Below are 20,496 nucleotides of genomic sequence, written 5' to 3'. Positions count from 1 at the left end.
TATTAGACCCTCTGATAAAGGAGGATCGATTGTGGTTATGAACTACAGTGATTACAACTTGAGCATGCTTGATATGCTGAGTGAGGGAACAACTTATACACAAATAAGCAAGGACAGGGTAAGATCTATAATCAATTATGTGCATAGTGCCCTATATGAGATGCTTATGGAAACAACTCTTGACCATGATTTATTTGACTTTTTGTACATAGTTGAACCAAAGATACCAGTAATTAAGGGTCTTAAGATTCATACATCTTTGATCAATCCACCCCTACATCCGATAGTATCTGGTGAGCGATGAGTTACACAAACATGTTCTTTATATGTTGAAAATAAGTTGAAGATTGTTGTAGCCTCTGTTCCGGTTGTACTGAAGGACACTGAATAGCTTTTAACTGACCTCCTTGCATTTGTGGAAAGCTATGGAGACATCACAGGGTCTTTTCTTGTCATTTTAGATGTTGTGAATTTATTTACACGCATTCCTAATGAATATGGTCTAAATACTGTCAGAGAGATGTTAACGCCTAGACAGGATTTTGACACCACCGCTGTGAGTACTGTTTGTTATTTGTTGGACTTAGTTCTAAACAATAATGTGTTTATTTATGGAGATTCCATATATGTGCAAAAATGGGGGGTAACCATGGGCATCCCCTGTGCAAATTCATATGCGAATGCAGTTATGAATGCATAGGAAGAACAGTTTCTGCTTAGTAATAATGTGTATAGACAGCATGTAAAATTGTACCGTCATTTTGTTGACGTTTTTATTGTATGGGGAGGGAGTCAAGAGGAACTGATTAGCTTTCTTGACTACACAAACCACACAACAGAATTTTTTTAAATTTCACAATGTCCAAGTCACAGAGATAGATGCACTTTTTGGATGTACATTAGTGATTAATCAAAGGGGTGGGTGTAGAGACAACATTATTCTGAAAGGGATGATGGAAAAATAGTTTTCTATCTTTTGATAGCATGTACCCTAGGTTTTTGTACCCCAATATAGTAAGAGATCAATATACAAGAGTTTCTAGATTATGTACACAAGATAATGACTTCCACGAGAACACTGAAGCACTGACAAATCATTTTTCCAAAAGGGACTATAAGAATGATACTTTAGCTAAACATAAAGGGAGGGTAATTAATAACAGGAAAACTACTGTCTCATTGTATTTTCCTAGATGTAATTTTAACAACAGTAGGGATAAGAGTTCTGAAACAAAGACAGTTAAGCTTAGATTTGGTTTGAAATATACAAATGACATAAGTTCCATTTGTAACATCATACGGAAAAACTGGGGGACACTTACAAGTGACATCAAAACAGCTGAGTTAGTTGGAGCCAACCCCTCCACTTTTTGTATAAGAACTGTTTAAACTTAAAGAGACAACCGTATGCAGGATACCCTAACATAGAGGAAAGACGTCAGCAGTCTGTTAGATTAGGCACGTATAGATGCTGGCACTGTACAGCATGTACATTCATATCACAAGAACAAATGTTTAAGCATCCAAGGTTGAACTATATATTCAACCCTAGGTTCTATGCAGACTGCTGTATAGAAAATGTGATATATTTGGCCACATGTAAATCCTGTCAAAGATTCTATGTTGGCAAGATGACTAAGAGATTGAAAGACAGAATTTTTAGCAATTCTTATATCATCAGAACTAGTAACATCAGTAATGCTTTAGCAAAATATATCCAAGAGCATGCAGGGCATGATTTTGTCTTTAGAGTACTACAGATTGTTCATATGGGTCTTCGGAGGGGGTAACCTTACCAACTATAGTGAAATGATGGAACTTAAATGGATTTTTTAGGTTACAAGCTGACAAATACCCTGGTATAAATGCATATGTTTCTTTAAAACCAGTATTGAAGGGAAAAAACTGACAATGTGATTAGTTATTAATGGTTGTTAATTAGTTAAATGTTTTAAACTCTTTGGTAACCTTGTATTTTTATGATCTGAAGAAGCGTTGGCTACACAAGGTGAAAGCGCTCATCTGTCCTATTTTAATAAAACACGTTTATATTGTGAAGCCGTGGTGTTCCTGCCATTTTTTATGCTTTAGTATGATGGTCATCAGCAGAAGAACAGTAATGCACCACAGACACGTTGGCCAGACCTGTTGTTCCTACGTCAGTCTTAGATATGACTTCTGCTGCACTAGGTTTATATAGAGCTTCTGCCTCATTGACCACGTTTTCCATTTTTTTAGTTTGACTAAAAGGAGAAGACAGTCATATCATGAATCTTAGTAACTGTGAAAGGACATAACACCAAGACTATGAATAGTATTGTAAAGCACATCTTAGGGTGATATGGAATAAAATGAAACTTCAAACAGAACACACTGATAATCCAGTTCTTACTCAACTGCTATGTACCAACATCTGACAAGATGGCAAATCCAGAGAATAAGTACAATGAAAAGATAATGTGATAGGCACTGAAAGTTAATATGCCTAAAACTTCTATCCTCTACCCCTTTTCTCTTAGGGATGCGGGAAGTAGAGTTTACTTGTGCTTTGTGCCACTCCGAGGCAGTACTATGTGCAGCAGAGTTAGAATACCTAAGTAAGGACTACTACCCCCACTGGTAGATGCCCGAGTGATAAATGTGCAGCGGAGTTAGAACGTCTAACTAAGGACTACTCCCCCCACTAGTACATGCACAAGTGACAGATGTGCAGCAGAGTTAGAACATCTAAGGACTACTCCCCCCACTGGTAGATGCACAAGTGACAGATGTGCATCAGAGTTAGAATGTCTAATTAAGGACTACTCCCCCCACTGGTACATGCACAAGTGATAGGTATGCAGCAGAGTTAGAACATCTAAGGACTACTCCTCCCACTGGTAGATGCCAGAGTGATAAATGTGCAGCAGAGTTAGAACGTCTAACTAAGGACTACTCCCCCCCACTGGTACATGCACAAGTGACAGATGTGCAGCAGAGTTAGAACATCTAAGGACTACTCCTCCCACTGGTAGATGCACAAGTGATATATGTGCATCAGAGTTAATGTCTAATTAAGGACTACTCTTCCACTGGTACATGCACAAGTGATAGGTATGCAGCAGAGTTAGAACATCTAAGGACTACTCCTCCCACTGGTAGATGCACAAGTGATAGATGTGCATCAGAGTTAGAACGTCTAATTAAGGACTACTCCCCCACTGGTACATTCACAAGTGATAGATATGCAGCAGAGTTAGAACATCTAAGGACTATTCCCCTCACTGGTAGAAGCACAGGTGACAGATGTGCATCAGAGTTAGAATGTCTAATTGAGGACTACTCCCCCACTGGAACATGCACAAGTGATAGGTATGCAGAAGAGTTAGAACATCTAAGGACTACTCCCCTCACTGGTACATGCACAAGTGATAGATGTGCAGCAGAGTTAGAACATCTATGGACTACTCCTCCCACTGCTACATGCACAAGTGTTAGATGTGCAGCAGAGTTAGAATGTCTAATTAAGGACTACTCCCCCAGTGGTACATGCACAAGTGATAGATGTGCAGCAGAGTTAGAACATCTAAGGACTACTCCCCCCACTGGTAGATGCACGAGTGACAGAAGTGCAGCAGAGTTAGAACATCTAAGGACTACTCCTCTCACTGGTAAATACACAAGTGACAGATGTGCATCAGAGTTAGAATGTCTAATTAAGGACTACTCCCCCCCTGGTACATACACAAGTGATAGGTATGCAGCAGAGTTAGAACATCTAAGGACTACTCCCCCACTGGTACATGCACAAGTGATAGATATGCAGCAGACTTAGAACATCTAAGGACTACTCCCCCCACTAGTACATGCACAAGTGACAGATATGCAGCAGAGTTAGAACATCTAAGGACTACTCCCCCCACTGGTAGATGCACAAGTGATAGATGTGCATCAGAGTTAGAATGTCTAATTAAGGACTACTCCCCCACTGGTACATGCACAAGTGATAGGTATGCAGCAGAGTTAGAACATCTAAGGACTACTCCCCCCACTGGTAAATACACAAGTGATAGATGTGTAGCAGAGTAAGAATGTCTAACTAAGGACGACTCCCCCCACTAGTAGATGCATGAGTGAAAGATATGCAGCAAAGTTAGAACGTCTAACTAAGGACTACCCCCCCCCCCCACTGGTAGATACACAAGTGATAGATGTGCAGCAGAGTAAGAACGCCTAACTAAGGATGACTTCCCCCCAATGGCAGATGCACGAGTGATAGATGTGCAGCAGAGTTAGAACGTCTAAGGACTACTCCCCCCACTGGTAGATGCATGAGTGATAGACATTCTAACTCTGCTGCACATCTATCACTTGTGCATGTACCAGTGGGAGGAGTAGTCCTTAGATGTTCTAACTCTGCTGCACATCTATCACTTGTGCATGCACCAGTGGGGGGAATAGTCCTTAGTTAGACATTCTAACTCTGCTGCACATCTAAGGACTACTCCCTCCACTGGTAGATGCATGACTGAAAGATGTGCAGCAAAGGTAGAACGTCTAACTAAGGACTACCCCCCCCCCACTGGTAGATGCACAAGTGATAGACATTCTAACTCTGCTGCACATCTAACACTTGTGCATATAGCAGTGGGAGGAGTAGTCCTTAGATGTTCTAACTCTGCTGCACATCTATCACTTGTACATGTACCAGTGGGAGGAGTAGTCCTTAGATGTTCTAACTCTGATGCATGTCTGTCACTTGTGCATGTACTAGTGGGAGGAGTAGTCCTTAGATGTTCTAACTCTGATGCACATCTGTCACTTGTGCATGTACTAGTGAGAGGAGTAGTCCTTAGATGTTCTAACTCTGCTGCACATCTATCACTTGTGCATGTACCAGTGGAAGGAGTAGTCCTTAGATGTTCTAACTCTGATGCACATCTGTCACTTGTGCATGCACTAGTGGGGGAGTAGTCCTTAGATGTTCTAACTCTGATGCACATCTATCACTTGTGCATATACCTTCAGAGGGGGTAGTCCTTAGTTAGACATTCTAACTCTGCTGCACATCTAAGGACTACTCCCCCCACTGGTATGTGCACGAGTGATTACTTTTCAAATGTATGCATCACCACACAGCTGCCAGTTTAGTGGAGAAAATAAACAACACAGCTATAGTTTCAAATGGTAAAGTAACGATTAGGCTTACTTCAGTAACTAGCCCTCTTCTGCTGCTTTACCGAACTCAGGATGACCCTGCCCAGCCATTGGCACTTCTGTGGGGAACTTAACTGTGGAAGAAAGTCCCATAGAAAATGGAAAGACAAGGCCAGCATATTAAAAAAAAATACTGTATTGTTTTATTAGGGTGCCAAGAATATTCCCTCATGATACCATATAACTATCATACAGACCATCAGGGACAGTTACATAGTGGTAAAATTGAAAGAAGAAATAATGACTCCACCTGCCTTCTCAATTCAGGGTTCGAGATAAGAACCTAGGCTTCTTCCATAACATAAACAGGGCCAGCAAGCACTATGCTTTCAGGCAGGCTGCTATCTTACAGTTTTACAAAAATTACTTACTTTTATACTCATGTAGAAAAGTCTGCATGAACTCATTTTAAGCAAGTATAAATACTGTAGTTTCTTTGTAGAAAGCTTCCATCTAGAAGCAACAAACAAAAATTCAAATAATTGCACTTTTACACAAAACGGTAGGGTGAAAAATTCCTAGTGCACAATAAAATTTGATAATTAATTACACTTTGGAAGAGCTCTAGCGGTCAAATACACCACCACAAAGGATTTTGTGCGCATGTGTGCATGTATTTATATATATATATAAATATATATATATATATATATATATATATATATATATATATGCAAAACATGCACACCCACTCATATACACAGATATGTGTGTGTGTTTGTGTGTATACATATATTATATACATATTATATACATACACACAGACACACACATATGCACAGATATATGCATCTCACATGCGCACACACACATGTATTATGTGTAAGCATTTATATAATACAGATAGTAACAGAATTAAAATGTCTTTTTTGTGTAGGTGTTCACCTACGTCAGCAAGCTGGAATGCAAAGTGTTTCAAGTCCAAAGCAGAGTTCTGCTAATGGTTTGAAGGCATTCTATTCACAGAAGGACTCCACAAACTATACTGAGTTCATTTAAAAAACACAGACACAGCTGTGTATTCCACCATGGTTCCAATCCTCTCTTCCTGTAGCTGCAGTCTTCACTTTAAATTTTTGGCAGCAGGCAGCAAAGTCTGAGAAGACTACTGGAATCTTCTCTCTGAAAGCAGAACAGTCCATTTTTAACACCACCACATAACGCCTAACTGTTAAAATTCTGTTAAAAACAGGTTAGCAGTCTTAGAAATTTTCCCAGTGGCGCAACTCTTCCAATTACATACGCATGTAAAAAGAGACATGCATGTACATGTGTGTGTACTTGTTTATTTCTGTATAGATCTAAGTCAAATCAAAGTCATTACTGGTACAGGAGATTTGAAAAATATCAGCGAACGTCTGCATAGTGAGATATGATTTAAAGCCAGTACTAAAAGACAAATAAAAAAAAAAAAAAAACAGTTCCCTTGCTTGTGTCCAGATTGGTATGTATTCAGTACATTATTTGTACGGCCGTAGAAAGCTGGCCACTTTTGAACGCAGAAGTCTGATAAAAGATCCTGGTAGCATTTCTTTGGACTCTTGCTGGGTGTACTTGAAGTAATTATGTGGATGGGCTAGCACCTCGAACAGTGCTTTTATCAACTTCTTATCCTGTTGACAAAAACAAAAAATAATCAGCTGATTTCCAGCTCTGGATATTTCCAATTCTCACCTTTTCTGTATTAGTGAGTACATGTCACCCTGTGTAATAGAACAGAGACATACATATTAAGCTGCCTTTTCTGACTCCCCTCTCCCCTTTATCACCACATAAACTTGTACAGAAGTGCCTAAAACTTAAAAAAAAAAAACAGCAAACAGAGCTGATTCTGAGATGGAACTGCACTAACTACAGTGAACTTGCATCAGTTATGACTCAAGTTACTTTTGTACTGCAAGTAGTAAAGCACGAATGCAGAGAAAATTACTGGGGCTCAGTTCCACAGCAACAAGACACGGTAATTTGTAACAAAAGGAGAGGGGCTTCTAAATGGCAGATCAAATAGCTTGACACTTGCTGCTGTTCCATTATCACTTTTCTATCTCCAACTTGGGTGGTATAAAAGCTGTATAAATTAAGGAGGATGAAACCTATTCAGCAAGAGAATGATCTGGAGATGAGATATAGCCTGCAGGCATTGGTTTCATTTCCTTACTTAACCCCCACAACATGACACGCTGAGCCAGAGCAAAGTTCATTGGTCCATCCTTGAAACCAGTAAGAAGCGTCTAGTGAGCCTTGTCTAGTTATCTAAGAAAATTCTTACAAAACATACATTCACTCAAAGGTTTTGGTGAATTTAGCATTTTCTCAGCTCGGCGGCCACTTTCCATTCAGTGCAAGCATAGCCCTTTAGCAGGTAACCTGAAAGCAGCAGAAGATGGCAGCCATGGTGGTCCAGATTCAGTGACTCAAAAATGGTTCACAATTTTACTTAAATGGCCATTTGGACACAGAAGCACAGACAAAGCAGTCACTGTACAGTACAGAGAGGGATGGTATCTATGCTCACATCTACTTGCAGCAAGGGTATAATAAGCCAGCTTACCCTTCTCTACAGCGGATCATTTGAGTGTGTAACAGCTTATGCAGATAATGCACTCACCTGTAGAAATTACAAATATCACAACAGCAAGCCAGTCCCCTCAGCTCATGAAATGGCACATACTGCACTTGCAAGCTATTGTGAAATACCCTTACAGAGAAAGTGTGGCCTCTGTTAACCCACCATAGCTCTGATGTCCAGGGACACCGAGCTGCTAGAGCTTCCAATGTGTGTGGATACTTAGTGAACTGTACAAGAAAAGGGTGGTTACAAAGACAAAAGGAAAAAAATGGATAAAAAGACACCACCTGACCATATCTGACAATTTCCCCATCTTATACATAAGTTACAATGTCTAGTTTAACTTTCAGTTTAGGTTTTCAGAAAAAACACAAATATACAAAAGTTCATCAGTCAGTTATTAGTGGACTTCTTTAACATGGCTGAATGGCTCCCTATCTTAAGTGTGAAAACATTAACTCAAGTCCCACAGCAACAAAAAATGTTCATAGATTGTTACTAGGCTATTGAACAAACCTAGCCGTTAAATCCCAATATAACACTAGATGAGAGATATTATCTATGCCCAAGGTTTTTCTAACAAGGACTGCCCATGTCCAGGAGAGAAGCCGGGGCAATCTCCAGCAGAAATTTAGTTTCCCATCCAATCGTCCAGGTTGCACTTAAACAGAGTCATGGAGGTGCTCTGCTTGATATGGATTGGAAGCCTATTCCAGAGGAGTGGCAACCTCTGAGATGTATCTGTCTCTCCAGCAAGTCCTGTTTATGTCAAACACTAGACTGAGGTTCCTGGAACAGGTGACTCTAGTCCCATTTGACTTATGGGTGTGTAGCATTTTCTTAAGACTTGGGTCAGAGATAACCCTGTAAAACAGACAAAAGTCGCCTCAAAGTAATCTGTACACTACTGAATACAGTGACAGTGACTTCAGCCTGTCCGTATAAGACATGTGCTGGACACCCTGAATTTTCTTAGTTAGAAATCTCTGAGGTCTTTCAAGTTGCGGCAGGTGTCTGGTACGGTACATACCAAAGGGAGCATTATATTCAATAACAGGCCTGATGAGGGATGAGTACAGGGGAGTTATAACCTCTTTTGCTCTTGAGGTGATAACCTTTGCTAATCAGGTGAGCAACGTAGAATGCCTTCTTCACCACAGTAGACACATGGTGGTCAAAACTGAAGTCACAATCAACTTGTGTTCCCAGGTCTCTCACTACTGAATTGGTACTTAGAGTATTATTATTTATTTTATAATCAGCAGGGACATTGTTTTTAACAATGGTAATGACGATGCATTTTTCAGCATTTAGTTTAAGACCATGGCTTTGGCACCAATCATTGGTCTGTGTAAGGCCATTATGAAGTACACTGACATCGCTAGGGACTTCAATGATAGCACCTAATTTGCAGTCATCTGCAAACTTGGTTAGCCACAGCCCCTGCATTTTTGCCTGGACTTCTGACAAGTATATGCCAAAGAAGAGGGGGTCCAGCACTGACCCTTGCAGGACCTACTGGTGATAGGTCTGCTGGCAGAGGTAAGGTCTCCCACTTTGACTGAGTGTTGATCTGTGAGACAGTTTGCAACCCACCTGACAACATAGGGGTTGATATTCAACTGGGTTAGTTTGTCAATGATGACCAAATGTGGGATAGCATCGAAGGCCATGGGCCAAGTCAATATAGGCTGTGTGCATGACTTTGCCCTCGTCTATGGCTCTGGTCATGTTCTTGAAGAAGTCCACCAGGGTTTAGCAGGCATGACCTGCCCTTGACAAAACTGAACTAGGATGGATCCAGCGTTTGAAGGTCACCTATATCCTTATCTATGAGGTCCATGATGATTTGTTCCATTGCCTTACAGATGAGGCTGGTTAATCTTATGGGTCTATAGTTACCTGGGTCTGTTGCTGAGCCACCCTTGTGGAGGGGGTTAACAGTCGCTGTTTTCCATTCAGGGGGGACAAAGCCAGTACTCAGGCTGTGGCTGAATACCGTGCCTAATGGAGTAGCTAGCTCTTGTTTTAGAACATTAGGAATGCAGCCCAGAATGCAATCTGGTCCCATGTAGGCTATACTCTTAGCCTAGGAGAGAGCATTGATGACCTGCTCTTTGGAGATGCAGAGTGTAGGAGATGATAAAGATATGGTTTGTGGTATGCTTGGGGGGGGGGGGGGGGATGAAATATTCCCCAAACCTTTTTGCTAGAAAGTTTGCAATTTCTGCATGATTAGTGTGTGTGTGATGCAATCCATAATTAGTTCAGCACACATCTGAGTCTTATCTTTTAGGTTGCAGATGTAGCTGAAGAAAGCCTTATGGCTATCCTTGGCTACGGTTGCTAATTTTTTCTCACAGTTGCACTTTGTGAAGACTTTATGAGTTGTCTTATTTGCTTGTTTAGGCTGAGGAGGGTGCTCTTCCAGTTCTGGGATCTTACTTTTGTATTTTTAGATAGCAGCTTCTTTCGCTTATTGTATAATTTATTAATGCTAGATGTCCACCAGGACAGTTCATTTTCTTTCCTTGAGGATCTTGCTTTAATCTTATCCAGCATGGCTTTGTCTATACATTTGTGTAGATGCTTATACAGGGCATCAGTGTATACCTTAATCTAGCCATCAATGTAATCTGTGGAAACTAGAGCTTGGAAGTCAATTATACCTTCCATTAGGAGGGTATAGCTAGCTTTGGTGAAGTTGTTTAGCATGACTTCTCCTTTGGGGAGTTCTAGTGCTATTGCTACTTCAAAAATGACTGATTTATGGTCAGATTTAACCAGTGCGGGCACTACACTTGAGGTGTTGCATCAGTCACTCATATTGATGAGGACCAGGTCTAGAATACTGGATCCCCTTGTGGATCGGTGCACTATTTGTTCCAGGGCATATGAGTTAAAGTCCAGAAACTTTCATGCATCTGAGTTTGGGCTCGTATACGTTTCCCAATTAATGGAAGGATATTTGAAGTCACCCATGACTAGGGTGTTAGGAGGTTCCTATTACGTAGTCGAACTCTTATAAGTTTGAACGCTATATGAACTTGACAGTCATGAAGAGAATGTAAACATTTGCACCACACCAAACTCATCACATAGTCTCACTAAATCTACACCACCAAAATCCACACACAGTAACACAAAAACATTTGCAGAGGCTCTCAATAATAATCTGTCTAAGCAACAGAGACCTCCAAAGCAGAAACGCAAGTAACCTCCATCCCCCAACACAACCCAAATGACACATAGCCCACAGACTCAGTGTGCCACTCAACCACAGCCAATAAGGCAAAACAACGTACCCAACACACTAGTCATAGGTGACTCTATAGTCAGGCACACTGATGTCCCACTCACTAGGCTAAATAAGGAGAAGGTTACTATCAGCTGCCTGTTGGGTGCCAGGATCCGCCACATAACCCACGCACTCAGGTCACTCCACAACAAGTACAAATATGACTCTGTCATTGTCCATGTTGGTGTGAATGACCTGAGATGTACCTCCCTGGACTACATGAAAAGAGACATGGAAGAGCTCTCCGATCTTGCAGCCCAGGCAGGTATGACCCTAGCCCTGAGTAGCATTCTGTCATCGCCCAGAATGGTACCGCAGTACAAGGACAAAATGAATGACTTCAACAATTGGCTAAGCTTCAGGTGTCATTCTAAGGGGATCCAGTATCTGTCTGCTTGGGATGACATGGTCGACAGACCAGGATGCTTTGCCACAGACGGCCTGTACCTGTTGCCCCTGGGATTCTGGATACTGGCTAAGGCTCTTGCTTCCCCTATAGTGCCTTTTTTAGGCAAGGTTCAAATAACAAATTCACCACCGTAACAGGATCAGGCAAGCAAAAACTGAGGGTAATGCTACTCAATGCTAGAAGTCTAAATCTCAAAATGCACTCACTCGAGGCACTCCTTAAAATGGAGACCATCGATATCTGTGCAGTGACTGAGACCTGTTTCAAGGCTCCAGAGAGCACCCCTGCACTACCAGGCTATAACTCATACCACACCTTTCGGCCATGTAACCTGGACCGAAACACCAACAGCGGAGGTGTGCCCATATTCATTAAGGATATCCACACCTCCAGGCTAGTTGCTCAGCATAATGCATCCGTGGTTATCCAAGTGCAACTAACTATGGGCAAAACTGCAATCCAAATTGTAGCTTGCTACAGATCCCCCACCGTGCCCCAGGATTCCCACTCCTCTTTTCTTGATGTACTGGAAAATATTAGGGTTCAACCAAACACCCTAATAATGGGCGACTTCAGCTACCCCACCATTAACTGGGAAAACTACTAGTGTACCAACTCCTTAGCTCAATGCTTTCTGGAATTCATAAACTCCAATGCCCTGGATCAACTTATCCACACCCCCACCAGGGCAACAATATCCTAGACCTAGTCATTACCAACATGAGTGACTGGTGTGTTCCACACCTGAAGTCAACTCCTCGTTGGTCCGATCCGACCATAAGCTAATCACCCTTGATATCCACATCCCACCCCATTAAATAAACCACGGTAAAAAATTTCCCCAAAGCCAACTTCATGCTTCTTAAGACAGAAGTGGTGAACTTCTTGACACCCATGCAGATGGACAATACAATTACAACTGCTGAATCCTACACAAATGAACTCTATAAGCACTTATACGAGTGCATGGATCATGCTATCCCAAACAGAACCAAGACGCTATCCTCCCAAAAAAAGGAAGCCAATCCGGTGGTCCCCTGCCATAAAAAAACTGTACAACAGAAGGAAGAAAGTGTTGCAAAAGAGAGTAAAATCCCATGAGTGGAGGAGCTCCCTGGTCAGCCTCAGTAAGAAGCTGAGATCCCTTATAATATCCTCCAAAACTAGCTAGGAAAACAAAATCACCACTAATTCTAAGGACAACCACAAAGCATTCTATAGCTATGTCAAGAATCTCAATGGCAACACCCAGATCTGCTCTGAGTTACAGCACAAAGGCACGAAAATTACAAAACCAACTGATATTGCCAACATCCTGGCAGATAGGTTCAGTGCTAACTTTACCCCACACCGCCCCCTAAAGGGCCCATATTTATACATATAGAATGCAGAGTCCCTGTAATCACAACTACGCCGGTAAAAGCTGCACTATCTAAAGCCAAAAACACAGCATCCATGGGACCGGACAACATCCCAGGCTGCGTTCTACATGAACTTCAGAACGATCTGGCTCTGCACTTAAGCACCATGTTCAATAATAGCCTCGCATCATGCTTTGTGCCCACTGAATGGCACACAGCAACAGTTATCCCACTCCACAAAGGGGGAGCTACCACTGATCCCGAGAACTATCGACCTGTTGGCCTGACGAGCCTGGTGTGCAAGGCCATGGAACGTATCATCATGGAACTCATAAACAAAGACATTGGTAACCTCCAAACTCTGGATCCCACCCAGTTCGGGTTTGTGAAAGGCAGATCATGCCTCCTGAACCTGATCGACTTCTTTGAGGTAGTCACCAAAGCTGTAGATGAGGGTAAGGTGGTTCACACAGCCTATCTTGACCTCGCCAAGGCTTTCAACACCATCCCCCATTCTGGAATTATAGCTAAACTCACTAAACTAGGTATAAATACCTACATCACAAGATGGGTTGCCAACTGGCTCACTGACAGAACCCACACTGTAAAAGTTGCAGACTCCAAATCTGACCTCAAAGCAGTGACAAGTGGAGTACCACAGGGTTCCGTCCTGTGACCTCTCCTGTTTGGTATCTACTTCTCTGAAGTACAGGCTAACACAGAAGGCCTCTGGATAATGTAGTTCGCAGATGACTGCAAACTTAGGAGCCATAGTCAAGTCCTCAAATGATGTGGACATCCTACAGAAGGGCCTCGCTGAGACAGATGCCTGGTGTCAGAACCATGGCCTCAAGCATGGCCTTCACAGTAGAATATTTGCCTTGTTCAAATTTGGTATAAATATCCATAGCTGGTTAACACCATTAGTTGTTCTTTTTTTATTTTGGTGATTTTTTTTGTTGTTGTCATGTTTTGTGTGACTATATAATTAATTAGTTACCTCTGTTCTATTTCTTGATATGAATTCTACATCTGCTCAGACCAGGAAATTTCTTTCTTGTTGTCACAATGATACATTCTGTTTCCAATTTTTTTTTTGTGCAATGTATCAATAACTTTTTAAATTTTCTTCTGTATATGGAGCTTATCTCCCCGGGCCTCCACTGAAAATGGACATATATCCAGTTGGACTAGCCCAGTCAACAAATGTAAAATAAATAAATAAAAGCTCAATGCCAAAAAGTGCAGTGTCATCCCCTTTGGTAAAAACTCTGTACCCATGAACTACCACAAAGGCTAGGTAGCAATCTACTCAACACCGAATGCGTGATAAGAGACCTTGGGACCCAGGTGGTCAGTAGTCTCTCCTTTGATAGTCACATCGCCACAGTAGTCAGGAAGTCCTTCTACATGGCACACCTCATCATAAAAGGGTTCTCATCCAGTAAAAAAAAGAAGTCACTGTTCCCCTCTACTCGACACTCATTAGACCCATTATAGAGTACAACGCCCCTTTTGGAATGTACCTCACAAGACATCTGCAACAGCTGGAAAGGCCACAGAAGTACCTCACAAACAGGATTACTGGCCTCAAACAAATGCCCTACACTGACTACCTCAAAAAACTCCAGCTTTACTCCATAGCATATCGCCTACTCCAAGGTGATCTCTGCCTAACATATAAAGCTATGTCAAACTCAGAGCTGTTGGACATGCTACACCTAAAGAAATCCCATTCCCTCTGAGCTACATGCTCTAGGGACCTAAACCTTGTCACCACAATAAACAGGACATGCTGGAGGGATAGATTCCTGTCCAATAGACTTCCCATACTCTGGAACAGGCTACCCATCTATGTCAAGCAAAGTTCTTCATTAGCACTCTTCAAGAAAAATCTTGATGAGTGTATGGGAAATAGGAAATACACCCAGGGGATCACTTCTGTGTCTCTGCTCGACAGTGGCACAAGAAAATAACTTTCTTGGGTGGCGTAAGCCAGGGAACCTTGTTGGCTAGGCTTACGTAGGCCCTTGGGCCGATAGCCTAGTACCTACCTATGAACCTATGGTCGAAACCATATGTTCGAACTTGCAAAAGATCGAATACGTAAAAAAAATAAAAAATAAAAACAAAAAACATAACTTACTGTTGTAACCAGGGGGGCAAGCCCCCCTGCAACCCCCACACCCCCTGCTCTTTAAACATGCCAAATCTGAGCTCGCGTTTTGCACTGTAGTGTGATATCAGAGTTGGTATATTTAAGGAATGGGGGGTGTGGGGGGTGCAGGGGGGCTTGCCCCCTGCGTACAACAGTTAATTTTTTTTTTTACGTGTTCGAAGTTCTGAAACTTCGAACATAAGGGTTCGACTTTATGTTTGAAGTTTCAAAACTTTGATCATGTAATAGGAACCCGTGTTAGGTTGTACTTTAACTGTCCCAAGTAGGTCTAAATAAGCTGTGTGGGCATTTCATTTCATGGAAGACTACCTGTAACTGACGATGACCTGAAAGGGGGGGGGAATCTTACCATGGTAATTTAGAGTTTTCTTGTCTAACCAGTCCAGAGGTGTAATTATCTTTAATAAAGATAGATACTCCACCTCATTTAATTATCACATCTTCAATTTGTGGTCTGAAATTGTGGAAGAATTGTAACCTTTCAAAGCCAGAGTACTTTCTGTGGCCTTGAGCCAGATTTCTGTGACTGCACAGGTGTCAACAACTTCCAAGGAGAGCAGTGCTTCCGCAGAGTGCAGTTTCTTAATTAAACTCCTAGTACTTAGCAGCATGACCCTTAGTTTCTTTGTGTTTGATATTTTCCCATCGGGAATTTTGTTGTTGTGACCTTGCCTTAAAAAAGGCATTATGGGGGAGGCAAGTGCTTTAGCCAGCACCCGAAAGCCTAGAGGTGCCAGGTAAAGATCATCTCTAGCAAAGCTGCGTGGCCTGTCAGCCATATCGTCCCAGGCTGACAGGAACTGGATCCCCTTAGAATAACACCAGAAATAAGCCAATTATTGAAGTCAATCATTTTCTGCTTACATTGTGGTAATCCTAGGTGAGGGTAAAATGCTGCTAAAAGGTAGGGACACACCCACCTGGGACACACATTCAGAGACCTCAATCATCTCTCTCTTCATATAGTCCAGAGAGGTACGTCTCAAGTCGTTCACACCAACATGAACTATGACACAATCATAACTGTACTTGTTGTTGAGAGACTTGAGTGCATCTGTGATTTGGTGAATCCTTGCACTAGACAGGCATTTGACCATAACCTTCTCCTTGTTCAACCTAGTGAGTGGGGCGTCTGCATATCTCACTATAGAGTCACCTATAACTAAAACATTTGGAATAGTTGTGCATTGCTTTAAGGGCTTATTTGATGAGACACAGGTGCTAGTGTTTTTATGTGTATTAGGTGCTTTGGGTGTTGTGTTAGGTGTAGCATGTTTGCATTTTGGTGGTCTCTGGTGTTTAGATAGGTGTCTAGAGAGTACCTCTGCATATGAAGGTTTATGTGCTGGGTGCATATTACGAAGAGGAGTTGTGGTGCTTGAGCTGACAACCTGTTTAGTATTGCTGTTCTGAGCATGAGTGAGTAGTGATTCCAAATTCTTATTGTAGCATCATCTCTCGCAAATTGTACTTGAGTGATTTAGGAGTAATGGGTTGTCAGTGTTCATCAGGCAGTAGCTAACCCAGGCCCACTCACCAGGCTGGCAGGAGAAACGGGGAAACTGTCAGCCCATAATGCAAGATTGGACCTGGCATCTCAGCAGATAAGGAGAAAAAGATGGGGGTATCAGGCAGGGAGCTATTTTAGGGTAACCTATGGGGTGTACAGTAGGAGGTCTACAAAAGAGGGGATCTACAGGGTCTGATGTAGATAGGTAAGAGGTAAAATCTCTGCTGGGTGGTTCACTAAACAGCAGAGAACTATTCAAGAACTGCTCTGCTAGATGGCAGCCATTTCTAAGGGAAAATACATCTATTGGTGCTTTTGCTTCTATAATCGCCAAGAGTTACCCCCTCAGAGTGGTGCTGCGCAGTGATCCGCTACACGCAAGCAACAGCAAAGCATCTAACACAAAGAAACCAATGAAATAGTTCAAACTGAGCCCTGCACCAATGAAATAACTCAAACTGAGGCCTGAACCAGAAACCTTCAATATCTAGCCCTATTGCAAGCTCCTGCCATGAGGGTACAGGGAGGCTGCCAAAGATAGAAAACAAATCTCAAAACTCAATATTATCAATGTGCTTCTGTCCTCTTCCATCCATCACTGTAAGAAAGCTCTGTCCCCCACATCTCTTGCTGCTTATATATAAACCAACAGATTGCTACACCTTACAGAAAGCAGAATATTACAAGGTACTGCACTCCCAGACTCAATATAGTATGCATTCACTACAGTCACAGTCACTACTTCAGGAATGATACCTGCAGTTCTTGAAATTTCACAAGGAATACCACTTGATCTTAGAATCTCATTCTGAATGCATTTCTTAAATCTACTGTCTTTCAGACTAAGAAAATACTTGCTTATCCAATCCAGATTAAAACACATCAGTCTAAGACAGTATAATAAGGCAAACATAGTTTTAATTTAGCTCATTCATCTAAACAACCCTAGACTTCTCCAGAATGAAACCTACTGAACACCACATGAGATTTAAATACTAGAAAAGCCACGACAGCTAGTAAAAAAAATCACATGATCTAATGCATTTATTTAAATGCACTCAAAGAGACAGTGAACAGACAAATATTTTAAAACACAGTGGTAAAAGTACATTAATACAAAATGCATTGTTATAGCACACTTTTTTTGTTATCTCAAAATATCAGCCCTTGTCTTTAATAGATTCCTGATGGAAATCAAGTCTTGTAATCCTGAAAACACTGTTGCACTGAATTTAGTCTATCAGAAAAGTTCATGTGCCACTAAATGAGTGTTCCAGAAACCATGCCTCTGGGACTTTACTACCTTTTCCAAGACAAAACTGTACAAAATTCTGGCAGGTAATAGAGTGCCTGTATAAAGCATTTGCTATATCATGCATCTTAATGCTATACTCATGCTGATAAATGGGTTTCCTCAAAGTGTGTTCAGTCTTTCTAATGTAGAATGCACTGCAAAAATATACAACCCCCAAAATTCCACAGGAAAAAATTCCCTTCGCAGTTTGCTACAAAAATCAGGTGATAGATACAGGAACTTCATGCCCCTCAAGTGCACAGGCTCCACACTTAAACATTCTATTAGGTTTTTACTTTCACTGAGGGGGATGAACTCCATAAATTCTTAATATTTTTTTCTTTTTAAAAACAAACTTAATTTGGGTTACAAATTTGTTTTGTAAACCAAAGTCTGCACTTAACATGCACTTCTAATTCTTAGAAAAGATGTCTATAATAAAGGAAGCCACAAGTTCCTGAGAATTTTTAATCCGCCTTAACTTTTGTATTTATGTCTCTACTCAGATTATTCACCACCCCTTCAGGAATAATTGGTTTAAATCTACCATTTCTCCTGTTAAAAATTTACAATTCAGTACATAACAAGTCAAGTGGATGTTCTCATTCTAAAACATCTTCTTTAAAATCTCTAACTCCTGCTGGAAATGTAATTCACTGGAGATCATTTGTGTCACCCTCACTATTTCAGCCTTAGATATACTAGCTGTTTGTGTGGATGGTAACTTAGGTAATTTAAGTAAGAATTGGAAAGTGAAAGCTTCTGATATATTACTGACTCAAAACAATTCTCTGCAAGACTTTTATGGGCAGTCACATTACGGTAATTTACAAAATCAGAAGACCATCAGTGTGTATATTTTAAAAAATTCTGTTGTAGAGTTTAAAATTCAATAAACAATTTAATGTTCTGGTCTACCTGTCCATATAAAAAAAAAAAAGTCATCTAAAAAGCACATATATATTGGCACATATTGAAGCCACTCACAAAAACATACCTTGTTTCCTATACACACATCACTGTGTTGGCATGAGTTGCCAATCCAGTAATTCTTCCTCTTTTTTGATCTGATTCATCTTTTCCTTAATCATTTCTTTTTCTTCTTCATCAACATATCGACACTACAAGTCTTTACATTTTCCTTCATTTGCTGTAAATACCACCTTGATTTTGATATAATCCAGGGTGTATACCATCTTAATTACTTTAGAAATCACAATTTAAACTGAGCCCCTTAGCCAGGGTCATATTCTCTTGCTCTATGTCTTTTAAATTATTTCGTATTTACTCCTTATACCAACTAATAAGTCTCTTGTTCAGGAGATATGTGGGAACCATCTCCAGTAACTTTCAATTACTGAAATTATTCTCTAATGAACCATGATATGTTACTGCTATTGGATGCAACTGACATTTCCTTATCCAAACATACAGGATGAACAGTAAGCGAACTGCTATCTATTACTGACCTCTTAAATCTATAAGAATATGTATATTGCATCAGTTCTAGTTTAATATCAGAGACAGAAGACCCACTGGTCTTCTACAGTTTTTCACAAATCTTCCGAACCACGACACAGTGAAACCTAGATCTTCATTTAACTTCTGAAAGACTTATCAAGATATACAAATTTCCCGTACAAACAGCAATAGCTTCTTAAAAACTATCACATCCCTCCTCATTATACAAAATGCTGGTTGCATAATCCTCAGAGGTAGATACACACTAACTCATAACACAGGTAGCTCCTTTATAGTTTAAGTCTACAAAAGTATGAATAGCAAAACATTCAAGTTGAGCTCTTTTTCAAAGCATAAAAAAATGATGTAAATGATCATGTGACAATAAATTAAAATTCAGCCTTAACTAAAACAAGATTCTTTAAAAAATATGTTTGAAAAACATTGCATTTTATATGTGTTCTTTAAAAATGCTCTACTGGTAGTAAGACGAGGTGTAACATCATCACATCAACAAGTTATCAGTTTGCATTCGGAAAGCTCTGCTTGCAGCACAATATCACTACCCCTTAATCTAGGTAACTCCCTCTGAATGACTCTATAAAGAAAAGAAGAGTCACTACTAGTTTTAAACATGCACATTTTTATTGGTTATTTGACAATATGCATGCAGTGTTCTTGTTTTTATTCAGGTAAAAGAAACAAGAAGTTTAAAGAATTAATTTCTGAACATTTGTCAAATATATGTAGTAATATCACTACAAATGAAATGGCTAAACACGTGGGCTACCATTTTCCTCTGTTCTGAATTGTTATATTGTCTCTTCCAGGACTAGCTTCAGCAGGGCTTTCAAACTGCGGAGACAGGAGATGAAAGCCTTCTTCCATTTGTTAGACAGTGGCTGTCTGCAAGAGCAGTACAGTGGCCCCATGCATAAGATTGCTGCCTGGCGCTTGGTTACTAGGGAGGTGAGTGATACCACTGGCATTATCTGCTTTGATAAGCAGTGGTGGCACAGATATAGCAACCTTTACAAGTGCCAAACCAAGCTACTCCATCAGAGGGAAACAGAGGTCACAGAGAGGAACCCACCTCTGTACTGTAATTACAGCATTATACTTTGGTACTAAACATTTTATCACCTTGTGCTGTCATTGTCTTTTGTTGTAAGGGTTATTTTGTGTTGACTATTGCCTGTTTTACGTTTGATTGTAACAG

General features: G+C 40.8%; 1 protein-coding gene across 5 annotated transcripts in view; it reads right to left on the bottom strand.

The window, feature by feature from the left end:
• Positions 1 to 6,466: 6,466 nt before the first annotated feature.
• The window catches only part of SCUBE3 (signal peptide, CUB domain and EGF like domain containing 3), a 3,541,316-nt gene continuing 3,527,286 nt past the window's right edge, over positions 6,467 to 20,496 (bottom strand). For all 5 annotated transcript variants that reach the window (XM_044076569.1, XM_044076573.1, XM_044076571.1 and 2 more), the window contains one exon: positions 6,467 to 6,809. In XM_044076569.1, coding sequence (XP_043932504.1) covers positions 6,657 to 6,809 — 153 coding nt within the window. In that variant the 3' untranslated portion in view covers positions 6,467 to 6,656. The remainder of the gene's footprint in view (positions 6,810 to 20,496) is intronic.

The sequence above is a fragment of the Protopterus annectens genome, chromosome 7.part0, assembly GCF_019279795.1.
Source record: "Protopterus annectens isolate FY-2018-M chromosome 7.part0, PAN1.0, whole genome shotgun sequence".
NCBI classification, from domain to species: domain Eukaryota; kingdom Metazoa; phylum Chordata; order Ceratodontiformes; family Protopteridae; genus Protopterus; species Protopterus annectens.
This window is presented reverse-complemented; position numbering and strand designations above follow the sequence as displayed.